Here is a 17,160-nt window from a genome sequence, read left to right as displayed (position 1 = left end):
TAGAATAAACCTTGTTTTTTTTAACTAAAGAGCTGCATCTGGGTCCTACCTTTCCAAGTCCCTGACATTTTCTCCATTTAAAAGTAATGGTAAATATTTTCAAATCATGAAAAAAAGCTTCCTCTTTCAAACTTAACTAATTCAGCATATTAGGTTTGCTTATCAAGAACTGTATTTTTCACTGTTTCATAGGTGAGGTGTTGTGTTCCAAGGAGTTGGGGTACAATAACAACCCCTCATCCATGCTAAGACATTAACGTGCCTTGCATGAGAATAAGGAGGAAACTGGGGCTTCGCCCAGCCAAGGTAAGTCATTACAACATTACAGATGCACTGTCACAATTTTTACATGTTGACTTTTGTTCATGCTGACTTCAGTACTTTGTGTTTTCCAAGGCCGGAGAAGTGGTGTCAAAAAAAGGAATCAATGATAACCAAAAACCTTTGAGTTACTGAATCCATCACAAATTGAGGCTGGCAAGTTGAGAATTGAATTTGTGTGCACTGATAAATGGTTTTATTTATTACAATACTGTGAGTTCTCTTTGCATTGTGTTTTTCTTCCACTATTAAACATTGCAAAGAGAGAAAAAAAATCTTTAAAGTGGAACAGTACTTGGTCCTTACATGATGACGTTTCAGAAATACACAAGAACTTGTGAACAATATAAAGCAGTTGGTGATTGAAATAGCTTCACTATGTCGTCCACAATAATAAATAATATAATTTTATTTATTATATTGAATATACATGCTATATATTCTGTCTTCTTTTTCCTTTCCCTATGGGATTAATAAAGTATTTCTATTCTGTTTCACAATTGTGTGCCTGCCTTAAAAGGAGAGATGAGCTCAAAATGCTCCCAGACCGAAGAAAATCTCCTCTTTCTGACTCCATGAACAAAAAAAAGCAGCTAGCTATAAACAATATGTTCGCACCATAAGGTTGTAAATCCACACAATGTGAGGGTAGATCCATTTCGAATGATATTTTATGCGAAGCCTTTCTGAACCAGTCACGTGGTACGGCCGGTTTACGAAGCCACACACGTCACCTCAGACGTCATCGATACGCGCCGTGATACCCGTTTCCTAAAATACATCTTATTACTCGACACAAGCTTGAAAGCCTCACCTCGGATAAACACATCACTACAGACATATACGCATATTGAAAAACGGCCGATACCTCCATACACACTTTGCGGAAACGTCCTCTTCATTTCTCAACACACGCTTCGAAGCCTCAGCACATCTCGGAACATCACTAAAGGAAGCTGCATGCAGGTAAGTCCAGAAAAGAATGCATACCGGTCAAACATTTGCAGAAATATCTTCAAAGTGTTTTTAATGTCTGCCATTGGTTTGATTTATGCACCTGGATATGGGCAGTCACAACATGCACCAGAGAGTGAAAAGCTTCAAATAACCTGGCTGCTATTCACAGTTAGCATGTCATGCTAATGCTAATGCTAATGCTCTGCAAACCGTTGTACTCAAAGCAGTGCACAATACCAGAAACACAACCTCTATAAAAGCTATAGATTTCAGTAAACTGGCCAGATGGACAAATAAAATGCAGCTTTATCATTTTAGCTGTCTGTGAAACAGACTTCTGGGCCCTTTTCTTCCTCTTTTCTTCCTAACCTTTTTGGACAGTTTTTGACCATCTTGTCACATTTTCAACTGAAGCTGCAGTTTTCTAAACTTCTTTCTGTTTTGCTGAAATCTTTTGTGATTTAAAAAGTTTGATCAATGCAAAAATGATTTCCAGACGTATCTGGGTATCTTTTGGCTTTTTGATAAAACTGTGAAGTGAAAACATGTGATTTGATGTGTTTAATGTACACACTATGCCATATTTCAGAATTAGATCTTAAAATGGGACTTAATTATGGTCCGTATAAAATACTTGAATTACATTAAGAGTTTATGTTGTTTGAAGAGGAGTCATAGCATTATTATAAAGACTTGTCAGTGATCCAGGAAAGTATCACACGAGCAGTACACAGTTATCCTCAGTGTCTGATTTCTCAGATTTACACTCAGAAGCCCATTGAAAGACAGTCTGACTTTTCCTCTTCAGAAGGGTCTCATGAAAGCTTCATTATTCAGTTTCCTTTACATATTCAATATTTTCTTTTATCCATGAATCAACAAGGACTGAACACATGTTTAAAAAGGTTGTACATATCTTTACTCATAAAGTCCAGCTGCCAACATCTGGAGTTAAAATGGAGCTAAAATGATCTTTATTAGGAGGATCTGTGCAACTTTTAGGAGCTGATACTCTAATCTGACCACGACACAAGATCACTTTTTGCTCTTTAACTGGACACATAAGTTTAACAATTAATATCAAAATGAAGGAGATTGTAGGTTATTTGGCAGTTTTAAGGGTCTGAGAGTTTCCTTCATCTCAAACTTTAGGTTTCACTAAAGCAGCTTTCTGGAATGAATCACTGGACGAGCACTTCTGATGCCAGAAAAACACACGTTTATATTTAAATGATGGCCTCAGAATGGTGCACTTCATGTTGTTCTTCAGAGTGTCTCAGATCAGTCAGACAGCCCCTGTCGACGTGCTGTTCACCACACAGAACCAGATCATTCCCCCACTGAAACATCACATCTTCTCAGTTTCAAGCCTCAGTCCAGACTGAAGCTCCCTGAGAACTGAACTGTTAAAAAATGAGCTTTAGAGTGTAAATGTGACAAATCTGAGATTAGTCTGTGTTACTTTCCTGTATCCCTGACAGCTTCTGGAAATGAGAACACATTTAGTCTTTAGGATGATATTGGGACCCTTTCTTCAAATATCAATAAGACAAATATCATTGTCTTAATGTAGTAAAACAATTTAATTTGGTCATGTTATACTGACGCAGATGAGATTATTGGGATATTTCACACAGTGTGTGTCATTCTACAGAGTACGTTATTATATTTTTTTCTGAATTTGATCAAAAAGCTACAAATATTTTGAACTGTGACCTTAGTGTGGTTTAACTTGCTGCACAACACAGCTGGATCTTATTGTATGTACTGACAGTTTCAGAGTCCATCAGTTGGAGGACCAGAATGGAGCAGCAGAACCAGGATACAAACCCCTCCACCAGGAAAAGAGCCAGCTCATCCTCTGGTTCCACTGGGCTACAGGTCAGTGTGGAGGACGCTAAAGACAGAAGGACGAGTGTCGAGGCTCCGTGTATCCTCCGCTCGTTCTGCGTTTCCATCAAATGTGGAAAAGGTGTCAGCAAAGTGTTTCCTGGTTTAATGTCCTCTCACTGATACAGATGTGATTAGACCAGGGGTGGGCAATTCATTTTTACAAAGGGCCACATGAGAAATCTGAATTGTGTCAGAGAGCCACACCAACAATAATTTGAACTTGATTCTACTCAAGTTTCTCCCACTGTAAAATGTACAAAATTATATATTTTAAATAGCTAGTACTGGTAATCAGAAGAATAAAAATAGTCTGTAAATATTTGTATAAATAGGCTATGTTAAATTGTGGTGTATCGATCAAATAGGAAAATACTACCATAGAAGTAATAAACGAAGACAAAAATCACTGCAATTAATTTTTTAACTTGGTAATCTTCACAAACAAAAATTTAAAAAAAACTTGACTGACATCTTGAGGGTAACCTGGCTGAAGTGATGTCTGCAGTGCTCGCTGTCAGTCACGGGAGACACGGGCACTGCGTATGTCCATATGGAAGTAATACGAATGTCGTTTCAGAATAAAAGCCACACAGTAGTATTGCATGCACGGCTTAAATTATTTTTTTAAAATTAATGATTGACCTTGCGTGAGCTGGACAGGGACACACAAAGGGCCAGATGTGGCCCGCGGGCCATAGTTTGCCCAGTTTGAACATGTGCTACAAGCTGAATGGTCTGTTAGAAAAAAATCAGTGGGCAGAACGGGAACTCCGGTATTTTTAAACCTAGACCTTATTTCTGGTAGGAGATTCTACACCCACCTCCACTGGGACAACTTCATGCACACACATGGCTGCAGCTCGTTCACTCCGGTAAGAACGTCCATCTTACTCAAAGTCGTCGTTCACATTGTCAAAATTTGATAAATATCCTGCCATGTTGCACAAAACAACAGTAGCAAACTCCGTGTGAAGTTAGTCGACTGTCACAGAGAAAGGAGTAAATAAACTGTGCTTTGGGGGGGCGTGTGGATGAAGTGGTCCCGGTAGAGTGCCTATGTAGAAATTCCTCGAATAAAGGTTGAGTTCAAACAATGGCTGTTGAGCTCAATGACTGTAGACCTCTAAGTTGTAAGCTCGAACAAAGGATTAGTGTAAAGAATGTCATGTATTATCACCACTATTACTTTTAATAATTTAAGGCGAGACACGGCAGTGATTTTTCATGCAGTAGTCAATTTTGAGATTTTGGGCAAGTTTACTCCTTCAATATGTGTTCTTTCAACCTGCTATAAAGAAAATGTTGAAAACATACATTAAAATGTTTATTTTATTACACTTTGTTTACTCGCGGCAGTACGTTTCTCCCGAATTTACCAAGAAGTTAGCATTCCAACCCGACATACCGAGCTTCGTCTATTTACTGAAGTCTGTCATGCCGATATTGTTGTAAAGCTCTGACTCCCCTGCACAATGATATGTAACCCAAATAATTGCACTTCCTTGTGTGTTATAAATGTTATAAATTCCCCTATTTAAATCTTTAAATGCTGTTTTCTCAAAATCAGTTTTTATTTTTATTTTTCAAGAATCAATATCTCAGCCTGTGACCTGTTCACACCAAACCTTCCAGTTCTACACTTAGCAGTATTCTGAAGATGTTTACAGAAGGATTTCTTAATAAATCATTCCTGGCCTGATTTATGTGACATTATAATAAAAAAGAATATGGCAAATCTTTTTTTTTTAAGGCTATAAACAGTATATTTTGATTTTCTAGGTAATGAAAGCAGAGATTCTAAAATCCTTCTGTAATTTTCATTTCATCTGGTGTGTAAACAAAATGAAAAAAGAATTTTGCACCTGGCTTTATCATATGTTCAGATCTATCTACTGGAAATATATGCAAATGTGCGCATATTTAATGAGATAATGCCAAATTTGCATAATTAAACATACAAATTTAAAAAAACTTGTAATACATTTTTTTTCATACTTGTGTAAGTAATCAACAGAGGAAGTTTCATGGTGATATCTATTATTTTAAAATGTTACCCTATTCACCTGTAGTGTCTCGCCTTAAACCAGTGGTCATCTAACCTGTTTCATCCCAACCTCTACTTGGTGTTTAAGTGAACAACTTGGACAAGATTGTGTTTCCCTCTAACCTTTAGAAATATTGTAGCACAAGTTCCTTTTCAGAATTTCATCATGACAAAAAATAATTAGTAAAAGAGCAAAGAGCAAGAGTACACTGCTTAAAAACCTGAACGTCTGCAGAACACATCAGAGCACAGTGCTGATAGCTGAGGGCACTTATAAAGGCACCCTAGACGTTCAGGTTTGATCTGAGATATTGAGACGTGTGGCTCTTTCTGTCCAGGTCCAGTTAGAATATGTTGGTTAGCTTAGAGAAATATTTTGTGTGATCTTCAAAAGGATCTAAGCCTTCTTCCTCTCTGTCATTGCAGAAACATATAGTCCAAGAGGGATCTCGATGGCACTCCTGTAAGCACTGTGGGAAAGTTTTCAAAAGATCATCAAATCTGAGGTATCATCAGAGGCTTCATACTGAAAAAAAAACTTACAGCTGTGGTCAGTGTGGAGCCGCTTTCACTGCATCATCTAGTCTAAAGAAACACCAACGTGTTCACACAGGAGAAAAACTTGACAGCTGTGGTCAGTGTGGGGTAGCTTTCACTGTATCATCTAGTCTAATGAAACACCAATGTATTCACACAGGAGAGAAACTTTACAACTCTAATCAGTGTGGGACAGCTTTCAGTCAGTTATCTAATCTAAAGACACGCCAACATATTCGCACAGGAGAAAAATCTTACAGCTGTGGTCAATGTGGAGCAACTTTCACTACATCTTCCTACCTTAAGATACACCAACGTATTCACACAGGAGAGAAACCTTACAGCTGTGGTCAGTGTGGAGCAGCTTTCACTACATCTTCCTACCTTAAGATACACCAACGTATTCACACAGGAGAGAAACCTTACAGCTGTGGTCAGTGTGAGGCAGCTTTCAGTCAATTATCTGGTCTAAAGATACACCAACATCTTCACTCGGGAGAGAAACCACACGGCTGTGATCAGTGTGGGGCAGCTTTTACTACATCTTCCAATCTTAAGACACATCAACATATTCACACAGTAGAGAAACCTTACAGCTGTGGTGACTGTGGAGCAGCTTTCATTACATCCTCCTATCTTAAGACACACCAACGTATTCACACAGGAGAGAAACCTTACAGCTGTGGTCAGTGTGGGGCAGCTTTCATTCAATTATCTCATCTAAGGAGACACCAACGTATTCACACAGGAGAGAAACTTTACAACTGTGACCAGTGTGGGACAGCTTTCAGTGAATTATCTAGTCTAAAGATACACCAACGTATTCACACAGGAGAGAAACCTTATCACTGTGGTCAGTGTGGGACAGCTTTCACTCAATTATGTCATCTAATAACACACCAACGTATTCACACAGGAGAGAAACCTTACAGCTGTGGTCAGTGTGGAGCAGCTTTCACTACATCTTCCTACCTTAAGACTCACCAACGTATTCATACAGGAGAGAAACCTTACAGCTGTGGTCAGTGTAGAGCAGCTTTCGCTGCATCATCTAGTCTAAAGAAACACCAACGTATTCACACAGGAAAGAAACCTTACAGCTGTGGTAAGTGTGGAACAGATTTCGCTGTATTATCTAGTCTAAAGAGACACCAGTGTAGGGAGCAGCAAGACTAACTACCAATCAGAAGCCTTTCCTTTGTTCAGATTAAAAATGTTCTTTGTGGATTACCACCTTCTCTTGTCAGGACTTTTGTTCTGAATGTTCTGTGGGTAGCACATGTTTGAAGAAAGTGCTTTATAATTTGTTGGGATTGTTTTAACTGTGGACAGATTTCCCACCGTTAAAGCCAAACATGGCATCAGTTGTGAGTTGATGGAGAGAACAATATGCAATCTGTTTGTTAGTAGGAACATGTTTTTTCTGAACATATGTTTTGTTTAAAGTGAAGATTCACAAAGTAGCTTTACACCAACTGTGGGTATTTATGTAAACATACAAACTCTGTAGAAGCAATATATCATTTCAGTTTGATGTGAAGTCTCGCTTTACACTCGTCTGTATTTCATTGTTCTTCATTTTATTAAAGGTCTTATGTCTACATTTCTCTTGCTTTTCATGTTCTTGCTAAAGAGATATTTTCCAACACCCAGTGTCTCTTGACCCTGCAACATCTTCTCACACATGGTACTTGCTTTTTCTTATAGTATAACTATAACTCATAATAGAAGTATAAATAATGATATAATGACATTTCCCTCCTGTTTATACTAGAGGAAAATAGGGTGTGAATTCACAGTAGATTCATATATGGACATGGATTTTTAATTTTTTTTTCAAACTTACATATCCTATATCTTCTACATCATTGTTTCACACTTCATGGAGATTTCCATTAAATAAATCATTGAGAATTCACTCGAGGTCATATAGGGCACTGCTTTGCACTTTAAACGTCATCTGCATCCTCCTCTCCATCATCCTCGTGTAGCTTGTTGTCATTGTCACTCTCTACCTGTTGATACAGTGTGTGGGTAAGGGCGTCTCAATCAGTCTTTGGGACAGTTCTCTCAAGCATGGGATACAACAACCACAGGTGACAAGTATGGCTGCTACAACTGACAGAGATGTCAGTACTGAAGCAAGTAGTCCGCTCCACAGGCCAAACCACTTCTCCATCATGCCAATGAAAGAGTTGTTGATCCTGGAGTTCTCTGCCAGCTGACAGAGAGTGATGCAAGTCCCCTTAAGGGACTAAAGTATTGTTAGGAATAAAGGTGCAATAAAAAGTTCCAAACATTTTACACACCCCTCCTTTCTCTGCCAGCAAAATATCCAAAGCAGTTCTATTTTGCCATGCCATGGGGGAAGTTGGACCTAATTGTTCAGCAATGCCTTGTAGATGAAGTTTATCCAATCAACATTCTTATTTATTGTTTCCCACCAGAAAAGAAAAGATACAAAACATAAAGCAACTTGTTTTCTAGCTTTAAAGTCACCTGGCACTCCTCAGGACCCCTATGCTATCCAGGTACACTCTGTTGTCAAATGAACCCCCAGGCGCAGTTGAACGCTTGAGACGTAGCAGCTTCTCCGAAGAGGGTTTGTCACCCAAGGCCTTAAAGTCCCCCACAGGAAACAGTTGGAAAGGCATCAGTAGTTGTGTCATTGTGCAGCTGCCTTGCAATTTAGACAGAAGTTTCATATCCTCACACAGCTACTACAACAACCACAACAACCACAGGTTGGGCCTGGTTAGCGCTTGGATGGGAGGCCGCCTGGGAATACCAGGTGCTATCAGCTTTTTAGCTTCTCCAGGCATATGCAGTTGTGTATGTGGAGAGGAGCACCTGGTAGAGAACACGCCCCAGCTGGTGCTGATTGTCTGTGGTCATATTTATTCTCTTCAGGATAACTTCATATTAAATGAAACAGACTCTCTATCCTTCAATTTGTTTTACATGGTTTCAGGGGGACTGGAGCTTATCTGTCACAGAAACTCAACATTTGAATCTAATAACAAGTCTGAAACTAAATGAAAAACTGCAGCCCCAAATTAATGTTGGCATGATCTAGGGCTAGGCAATGTCAAATACAAAAACAGTCCTTTTTCCCTTTTTGGAACTTCTCCTTTCTCAGGACAAAATTAAATGCATGAGGATCAAAGTCAACAATGACCTGGGACATCTCAGCAGATCCAGGATCAGCAACATGGAGACTGCGAGCCAAAAAGAAACTGAGGTGTCTGCCAACAAATCAGCAACAGCTGAAGCCTGAAGCTGATCAACTTCCTGATGTGTCACAGGGTGATCCGATGTTTCAACAAAAGACTTCAAATAACACCTGGAGCTGCATTACAGACAATAAGAGATGTAGAAGCAGCATCAAAACTGAATGTGAACTTTAAACCTTGTTGGATGTGAAATTAAATGTGCTAAACAGCAGTATTTCTACACATGTCAGTCATCATCATGATGTGAGTGCTCAGCTGCATAGAAACATAAGAAGAAGCTCCACTTTAAGACTGTGTGATTCCAATGATCATGGCTTCCTTGACTCCTCTCTCAAACCATCTGTCTTGTCTTTCAGAATGTGGACATTGCTGTCCTCAACAGAGTGTCCCTTCTCCTTGAGATGTAGGTGCACTGTTGAGTTTTACCTGAAGAGGTGGCTCTCCTATGTTGTGCCATGCGGTTGTAGAGCTGTTGTTTGGTCTCTCCTATCAAGAGGTCTGCACAATCTTTGCTGCACAGCATACATAATACCACCCAGTTTGTGTTTGGGTGTTTAATCCTTTGGGTGAACCAGTCTCTGAGGGTGTTCTTGGGTTGATTGAAATTAGTTTTATAAACTCAGTTCAATGAGGCCTACAAGCTGTGAATAGTTGAAAGAGACTTTAGGTAATATTTCTGTATTACAGATTAAAATCAACCAAGATGTTCTGGGTCAAAGTGAGCAGAACACAGGCAGAGTTCAATCTGAATGAACAGAACAGGAGCTTTAACCTCCTCTACATCCCTGTGAGCAGGATGAAGGTGCCCTCTTGTGTTAGTTTTCAGATTTCAGCTGTGAACCTGCAGGACGACATGAGAAAAGAGAGATTTAAACATCTGTAATATCACACTGTGTCAGTTTGTTCACAGGACTCACAACCTGTAACACTGATGCTGCTTTCAGGGAACTTCTTCCTGTTATTGTTTGGTTTTTTGTAAACTTTAACTTTACCAATAACTGGCAGACCAAACACCACAGTCACCTCCATCTGTGGTCTCCAAACACGACTGAAACTGAGGAGTCTGTTGGAAACTCCACTTTACTCTGACCCGCTCCACTGAAACTTGTACTTGTGATGATCCTTAAACAATATGTGGAACAGAACAGTGACAGTTAAACAGTTCTAAGCCCCACCACAAAACCATTTCATTCATTTGGATGAAATCATCCTTTCTTCATCATATTCTCATTAATGATCAGAGCTGAGTCAGATTTCTTTGAAAAGTCCATCACTGACAGCAGCAGAAAGTGACTAAATATTTAGTTTTCATTATTTTTTTTTTGTATTTTTATCTTTTGCTACTTTCTATTTGTACTCCACCACATTCAGAGACTCTGTCGTACCTTTTAGTCCACTACATTCATATGATAACTTCAGCAGATTCAGACTAATACTAAAAAACATCAGAAAGAACAGAACAGATCATAGAATATGATGTAAGATCACACACATCACCTTTAATCATACCATAACATGTTATTCCAAAGTGTGCCATTCTACCTAATTTATTCTATCTTTTATATTAAGGTATGTTTTCATATGAATATTTTTGTAGTTTGAGTGAAATCAAAAGTAAATCTACAGTTTTTACCTGAAACAAAATCACTGTTTTTCTGATTCTGTAACTTATGTCCAAGAACTCTTCTTCCACTTTTTGTCTCTGAGTACAAATTACATCTCCTGTAATGACTGACATCGATTCGAATGTATTAACTGTAGAACAAACTGATTCAATCGTCTCTTTTTTCCACCAACAGCTGCATCTAAATGATGCTTTGCAAACTCTCTGATAATTTCTATAGGTCATCGAACGGAGACCAACACAAATAAAGCAGCTACGGAAGGGGCTGAAAGACAGCGGTGTTCCCAACATGATCAAAGAGCGTCCTGCCCCAGCCACCATCCTTTTTCCAACATCTGCACAACCAGCTGTGGACTCACAGGCTGCTCACCTGAACATGCTGACTGCTTCCATCAATACCAGCAGGGATTTTATTAGGGGTCTAGCAGCGAAGCTGCAGAACCCTATTGTTTTAGTAGCTTTTCTTATTAGGGGTCTAGCAGCGAAGCTGCAGAACCCTATTGTTTTAGTAGTTTTTCCTATTATTATTATTGATCTACTTTCCGCTGCAATTGAAGTCTATGGCAGCCCCATTAACGCAATGGTAAAAAGTTGTGAAATTTGGCACATCTATTTAGCACATTCCCATTAGCAAATTCAACAAATTTCGTGCCCAAATTCAAAACTCTCTAGCGCCACCAACGGGTCAAAGTTTGAAGCCCATTCAGCTAAATAACTTTTGACTCGTTGATCCAAATTTAAAAAACAAGGCATCGTTGGAATCCTTGGATCATGACGATTCCAACGCACCCTATGACGTCATTTTCCGTCTGACTAGATTTTCCGCCATCTTGGATTTTGTTGAAAACCTTAAAAAATTTTCACAGGTCACAAATTTTGACCAATTCTCATGAAAATTGGCACAGAGTATCTTTAGACCAATCCGCACAAAAGTTGCTCGTTTTTTACTTCAAATTTGACTTTGTTCAACCAGTATATCCAATCAAAGTTGATGGCGACTACGCCAAAAAGGACGTGAGGCCATATCTCAGCAACAGTTTAATCTTTTGACATCAAACTCATAACACATATTCATAACTCGATTTTGAAGAGGCCCAAGAATTTTAGTGATCTTTGACCTATAGGTGGCGCTATATTTAGAAAAAATGCATTTTTGCTCATATCTTTGGACCCGTTTGTCCAAATTTCACAAATGACATACCGTTGTAATCCGTAGATATAGCCGAGGTCAACGAATCCTATGACGTCATTCGCGCCATCTTGGATTGTCCGCCATTTTGAATTATGTCAAAAACCTTCAAAACGCATTACAGGTCACCCAGATTGTCTGATCTCCACGGGACTTGACACATAGAATCTTCAGAATAAGCCTCACAAGAACTTTCACCTGGAATCTTTAAATTCGATTCCGTTTGCCAGTAGCAGTCAATCAAACTCAGCGCTGACACGCCAAATAGGACGTGAGGACATATCTCAGCAACCATTTAATCTTTTGACATCAAACTTATAACCCAGACTCATGACCAAGTCTGTAAGAGGCCCAAGAAGTCTGGTGAACTTCCACCCAGAGGGGGCGCTATAAGTGGCAAAATTGCATTTTGTTCATAGCTTTGGAGCCGTTGGTTCAAATTGGACAAATGAGGTACCGTTGGAATCCCTGGATGAAGACGAGTTCATCTCAAACACCAAACTTGGTCTATGGACTCATGATGCCTTCCTGAGCAGCCGCAGGCTTACCTGCTGTTCTGCTAGACCCCGCCATCGCTGCTTGCAGCTATATTTATTCTTCTACTTTCCGCTGCAATTGAAGTCTATGGCAGCCCCATTAACGCAATGGTAAAAAGTTGTGAAATTTGGCACATCTATTTAGCACATTCCCATTAGCAAATTCAACAAATTTCGTGCCCAAATTCAAAACTCTCTAGCGCCACCAACATGTCAAAGTTTGAAGCCCATTCAGCTAAATAACTTTTGAGTCGTTCATCCAAATTTAAAAAACAAGGCATCGTTGGAATCCTTGGATCATGACGAGTCCAACGCACCCTATGACGTCATTTTCCGTCTGACTAGATTTTCCGCCATCTTGGATTTTGTTGAAAACCTTAAAAAATTTTCACAGGTCACAAATTTTGACCAATTCTCATGAAAATTAGCACAGAGTATCTTTGGATCAATCCGCACAAAAGTTGCTCGTTTTTTTCTTCAATTTCGACTTTCTTCACTAACTACAACCAATCAAAGTTGGCGGCGACTACGCCAAAAAGGACGTGAGGCCATATCTCAGCAACAGTTTAATCTTTTGACATCAAACTTATAACACATATTCATAACTCGATCTCAAACAGTGCCAAGAATTAAAGTGATCTTTGACCTATAGGGGGCGCTATATTTAGCAAAAATGCATTTTTGCTCATAACTTTGGACCCGTTTTTCCAAATTTCACAAATGAAGTACTGTTGTAATTCGTGGATATATCCGAAGTCAACCAACCCTATGACGTCATTCGCACCATCGTGGATTGTCCGCCATTTTGAATTATGTCAAAAACCTTCAAAATGCATTACAGGTCACCCAGATTGTCTGAATTCCATGGGACTTGACACATAGAATCTTCAGACTAAGCCTCACAAGAGCTATCACCTGGAATGTTTAAATTCGATTCCGTTTGCCCGTAGCAGTCAATCAAACTCAGCGCTGACACGCCAAATAGGACGTGAGGCCATATCTCAGCAACCATTTAATCTTTTGACATCAAACTTATAACACAGAGTCATGACCAAGTCTGTAAGAAGCCCAAGAAGTCTGGTGCACTTCCACCCAGAGGGGGCGCTATAAGTAGAAAAACTGCCTTTTGCTCATAGCTTTGGAGCCGTTGGTTCAAATTGGACAAATGAGGTACCGTTGGAATCCCTGGATGAAGACGAGTTCATTTCAAACACCAAACTTGGTCTATGGACTCATGACGCCTTCCTGAGCAGCCGCAGGCTTACCTGCTGTTCTGCTAGACCCCGCCATCGCTGCTTGCAGCTATATTTGGTATTGTACTTATAACAGTGGAATAAGGCTTTAAGTGGAACATGTTGTAGTTCTCTCATTCTGATATTACAAGCCTCCAATGTTCTATCCAATAAAATCTGCCTTTTTCTTCCTCTTTTATAAAAGTGATGCTCTGTTCTGTTCATAAACCCTTTCAGTTTACAGCCTCTGAGGCTGTTTTTACTTCTCAGACCATCCTGAAAAGGATCATGAGGCCGATGCCAGATAGTGAGGATGAGTACAGCAGCGTGGAGGAGACGTGTCTGCTCAGGCTTTCTGAGAGACAACACTGAAAATGTTCAGATTGTAAATGTTCTAAAAGCTGCTTTTGAACAGATGCCTCTCCCTCAAGTTACCAAACAGATCCTTCCAAAACTGTGTCCGAGTATGCAAACACATATTTTATTCTTAGGAAATATATCACCTTCCTCCCTATAAAATACGGATGAATTGCTGCCTGTTGTGTTTAAAGTAGTTTATTATGTAGAAGACATTTAAAATCTTAAGCAGGAACTGAATTGATTCAACATAAAAAACACCAAGTAAAAGTGAGCATTGCCTTCATCAACACAGTCATATACAGTAAATCCAAAAGTGTGATGTGAAGTAGATAATCAGTGAAGAATGAATACGAGATAAAAACCTTTGTTTGCCAAAGCAGGATCACCAGCTTTCAGTTCATTGCTCAGATGCTGAAGTGCCATACATATGACTTCTGGCTCCTGCAAATGCATCTCTGTGCGCTGATCTTAAGGAACAATGAAGTGCTGCCATCGGTCCATGTTCTGGTACAGTCTGGGCGGAGGCGCATTGGAAAAACTCAATACTCAGCGACACACTCAATGTCATTTTGAGCACCGACACCATGATCATTGTTGGACTTTCCACATGTGAGCCACATCATTTTTGTTGAGAAGCCATCGTAACGGCCACTTCAGGCAATTCCAAAAGGTTTCAGTTTGTCGTACCCACCAACATGCCACACTGAACAATACTCTATTCCAGATGTGTCAGGTTCTCTTATTCCTTTCATCACATCACATCTTCTGACTGTAAAAGAGTACATTTGTTTCAGAGACTGCTACATTGCTCTGTAACCTAAAAGCTGCCTGATCCCTGAAGTTCCTTAGAAAAAGCTGCCTGCACAGCAGCAACTGGAGCGTAGTTCATCCTCTCAGTCAGGTCTGCATTTTGTAGTCTTCTTTTGAAAGTGCTGACACTCACTGAAATGTTGTGCTTGGTTGCCAGTAAGTCCAGCATAATTTCAGAGGCAGGGCCCTCAGTGAAATACTTGTGGATAAGTTCATCCACCACTGCTGCTTCAGGACTTGATGGATAAATATATGAAAACACCACATGAGAAAAAGTAGATCCACTGCATTTAAACTCTTTGGTGTCAAGTTTTCAACAATTATTGATGAACAAAGTAAGAAACTGAATATTGTTAATGATTCACTTAGATTCTTATACATTTAGTGTTCATCCCAGTGGCTAAAACGCAGTAGAGTTGGAAACCTTGCAAAATGCCACCCTAAGTAGTGGAATTGGACATTTTATGTTGAGGGTGCCTGTCTGTTTTTCTGATGTATTATTCTGCATTTGCTGCACTTAACATAAGCTGCATGTTTTGAGTTTCAGCCATACCTGGGTGGTAATCTCAGTAATAATATACAGTACAATGAAGAAATCCATAATCTTTAAGAAGACAATAAAAATATACCTTCCTCTTGAAGATTTCTGCTGTATGAGCCACAGTATGACAGGACAGGCTGAAGATTTATTCCACAAAATGGACAAAACATCATCTGGTAAAATACAAAGGGGAAAGGACAGAGGTTTAGCTTACACATGATGGCAATGTGCTGTGTAAAGTTGAGAAACTAGTACTCATCTAACTGACACAAAACAGTGGTAACAGCACAGTTAATAAACATTATCCAGCATCAGTGTCTCACTTCCTTCTCAAACTTTTCCTAATTTCCCTCTCTTCATCCGTTAGACCTGAAAACTGCCCAATTGTGTTGTGGCTTGTTGTGTTGCATTTGTATTCTTTGACACTTCAGGGCCACCGTAGAGACCGCCTGGGAATACCAGCTGCTGTATTCATGGCACCTCATTTAAGTCAGTCTGTTCTAACAGTTTCCTGCAGTGCTCAGCTCACAGACTTCATCTGTCTGAATTCTTCTGGAAAACTTTTATTTTTCAGAAAATTTTATTCTCTCACCTTCTAAATTCTCTGTTTTGTTGAGGATGGTGAGAAGGGAAGAGTGAGGGGTTTCGTCTGAAAGTCCACTGTCATCTCCACAATGTTGAGCGGGTTCAGCTCCAGGTGGTTCTGACTGCCCAGAGGACCAGGCTGGACCCTGCTTGGCTTCCAAGATCAGGTGTGTTCAGGGTGGTGCGGCTGTAAGCGACAGTCTCTGTGACAAATATGTATTATATAGGTGCTGGAACCACGTTTCCTCTATTTTAAAACAGAGTTTATTTGAGAGGCTGATGTTGATCCTGCACATGTTCTTCTCTCACGTGTTGGTTCTCTGCAGCTGAAAATGAGACTCTCAGATAACTTAGTGTCTGTCAACCTCTTCTGTTCTCTGTGTGTAGTTTTGTGTTCATCGTCACACAGAGACACCAAGGAAGCTTAAATCAATAATAGATGTTGTTTCTGCATCTATAAAAACCTTGTTTGCGATCCCTTCTCTTCTTTGTGGCCGTACTGCACTTAACACACCTGCTCTTATCAGGCCTCAGAAGCTAAGCAGGATTGGGCCTGGTTAATACTTGGATGGGGGACTACCTGGTAACAACAGGTTCTGTAAGCTCTTTTGCTTCTCTTCAAAACCCAAAGAGGAAGCTGCTGTCCCATTGAACTTCATATTAAGTTGGAAATTATTTCAACAACTTTCCCATTTTTCTCCAAAGACTGTGAATGAGAGCACACACAAATCATGACATCTCATCTAAGCCAATCTGTTATAACAGTTTCCAGCAGTGCTCAGCTCACAGTGAGTTCATCTGTCTGAATTCTGAGATGTTAAAACATTTATAAAAAGTATTCCATCCATCCATCCATTATCTGCCGCTTATCCGGGGGTCGGGTCGCGGGGGCAGCAGCTTGAGCAGAGAAACCCAGACGTCCCTGTCCCCGGCCACTTCCTCCAGCTCTTCCGGGGGGACCCCGAGGCGTTCCCAGGCCAGCCGAGAGACATAGTCTCTCCAACGTGTCCTGGGTCTCCCCGGGGTCTCCTCCCAGTGGGACGTGCCCGGAACACTTCCCCAGGGAGGCGTCCAGGGGGCATCCTAACCAGATGCCCGAGCCACCTCATCTGACTCCTCTCAATGCGGAGGAGCAGCGGTTCTACTCCGAGCCCCTCCCGGATGACTGAGCTTCTCACCCTATCTCTAAGGAAGAGCCCAGACACCCTGCGGAAGAAACCCATTTCGGCCGCTTGTATTCGCGATCTTGTTCTTTCGGTCACTACCCACAACTCGTGACCATAGGTGAGGATGGGAAC

At 40.3% G+C, this 17,160-nt stretch overlaps 2 protein-coding genes across 2 annotated transcripts in view; one reads left to right on the top strand and one right to left on the bottom strand.

Moving 5' to 3' along the window:
* The window catches only part of LOC140290202 (NLR family CARD domain-containing protein 3-like), a 556,114-nt gene that overhangs the window by 42,803 nt on the left and 496,151 nt on the right, over positions 1-17,160 (bottom strand). The gene's annotated exons all lie outside the window — the stretch shown is intronic.
* LOC140290454 (uncharacterized) lies at positions 1,085-7,358 on the top strand. The gene is made up of 3 exons (XM_072379350.1): positions 1,085-1,287; positions 3,053-3,159; positions 5,642-7,358. Exons 2-3 carry the CDS (start codon positions 3,082-3,084, stop codon positions 6,926-6,928), a joined length of 1,365 nt encoding a protein of 454 aa, XP_072235451.1. The 5' UTR covers positions 1,085-1,287; positions 3,053-3,081; the 3' UTR covers positions 6,929-7,358.

The sequence above is a fragment of the Leuresthes tenuis genome, unplaced genomic scaffold (genome assembly GCF_036924035.1).
Source record: "Leuresthes tenuis unplaced genomic scaffold, fLeuTen1.0.hap1 SCAF_1, whole genome shotgun sequence".
NCBI classification, from domain to species: Eukaryota; Metazoa; Chordata; class Actinopteri; order Atheriniformes; family Atherinopsidae; genus Leuresthes; species Leuresthes tenuis.
The sequence above is the reverse complement of the archived record's forward strand: the minus strand, read 5'-3'. Positions and strand labels throughout refer to the sequence as shown.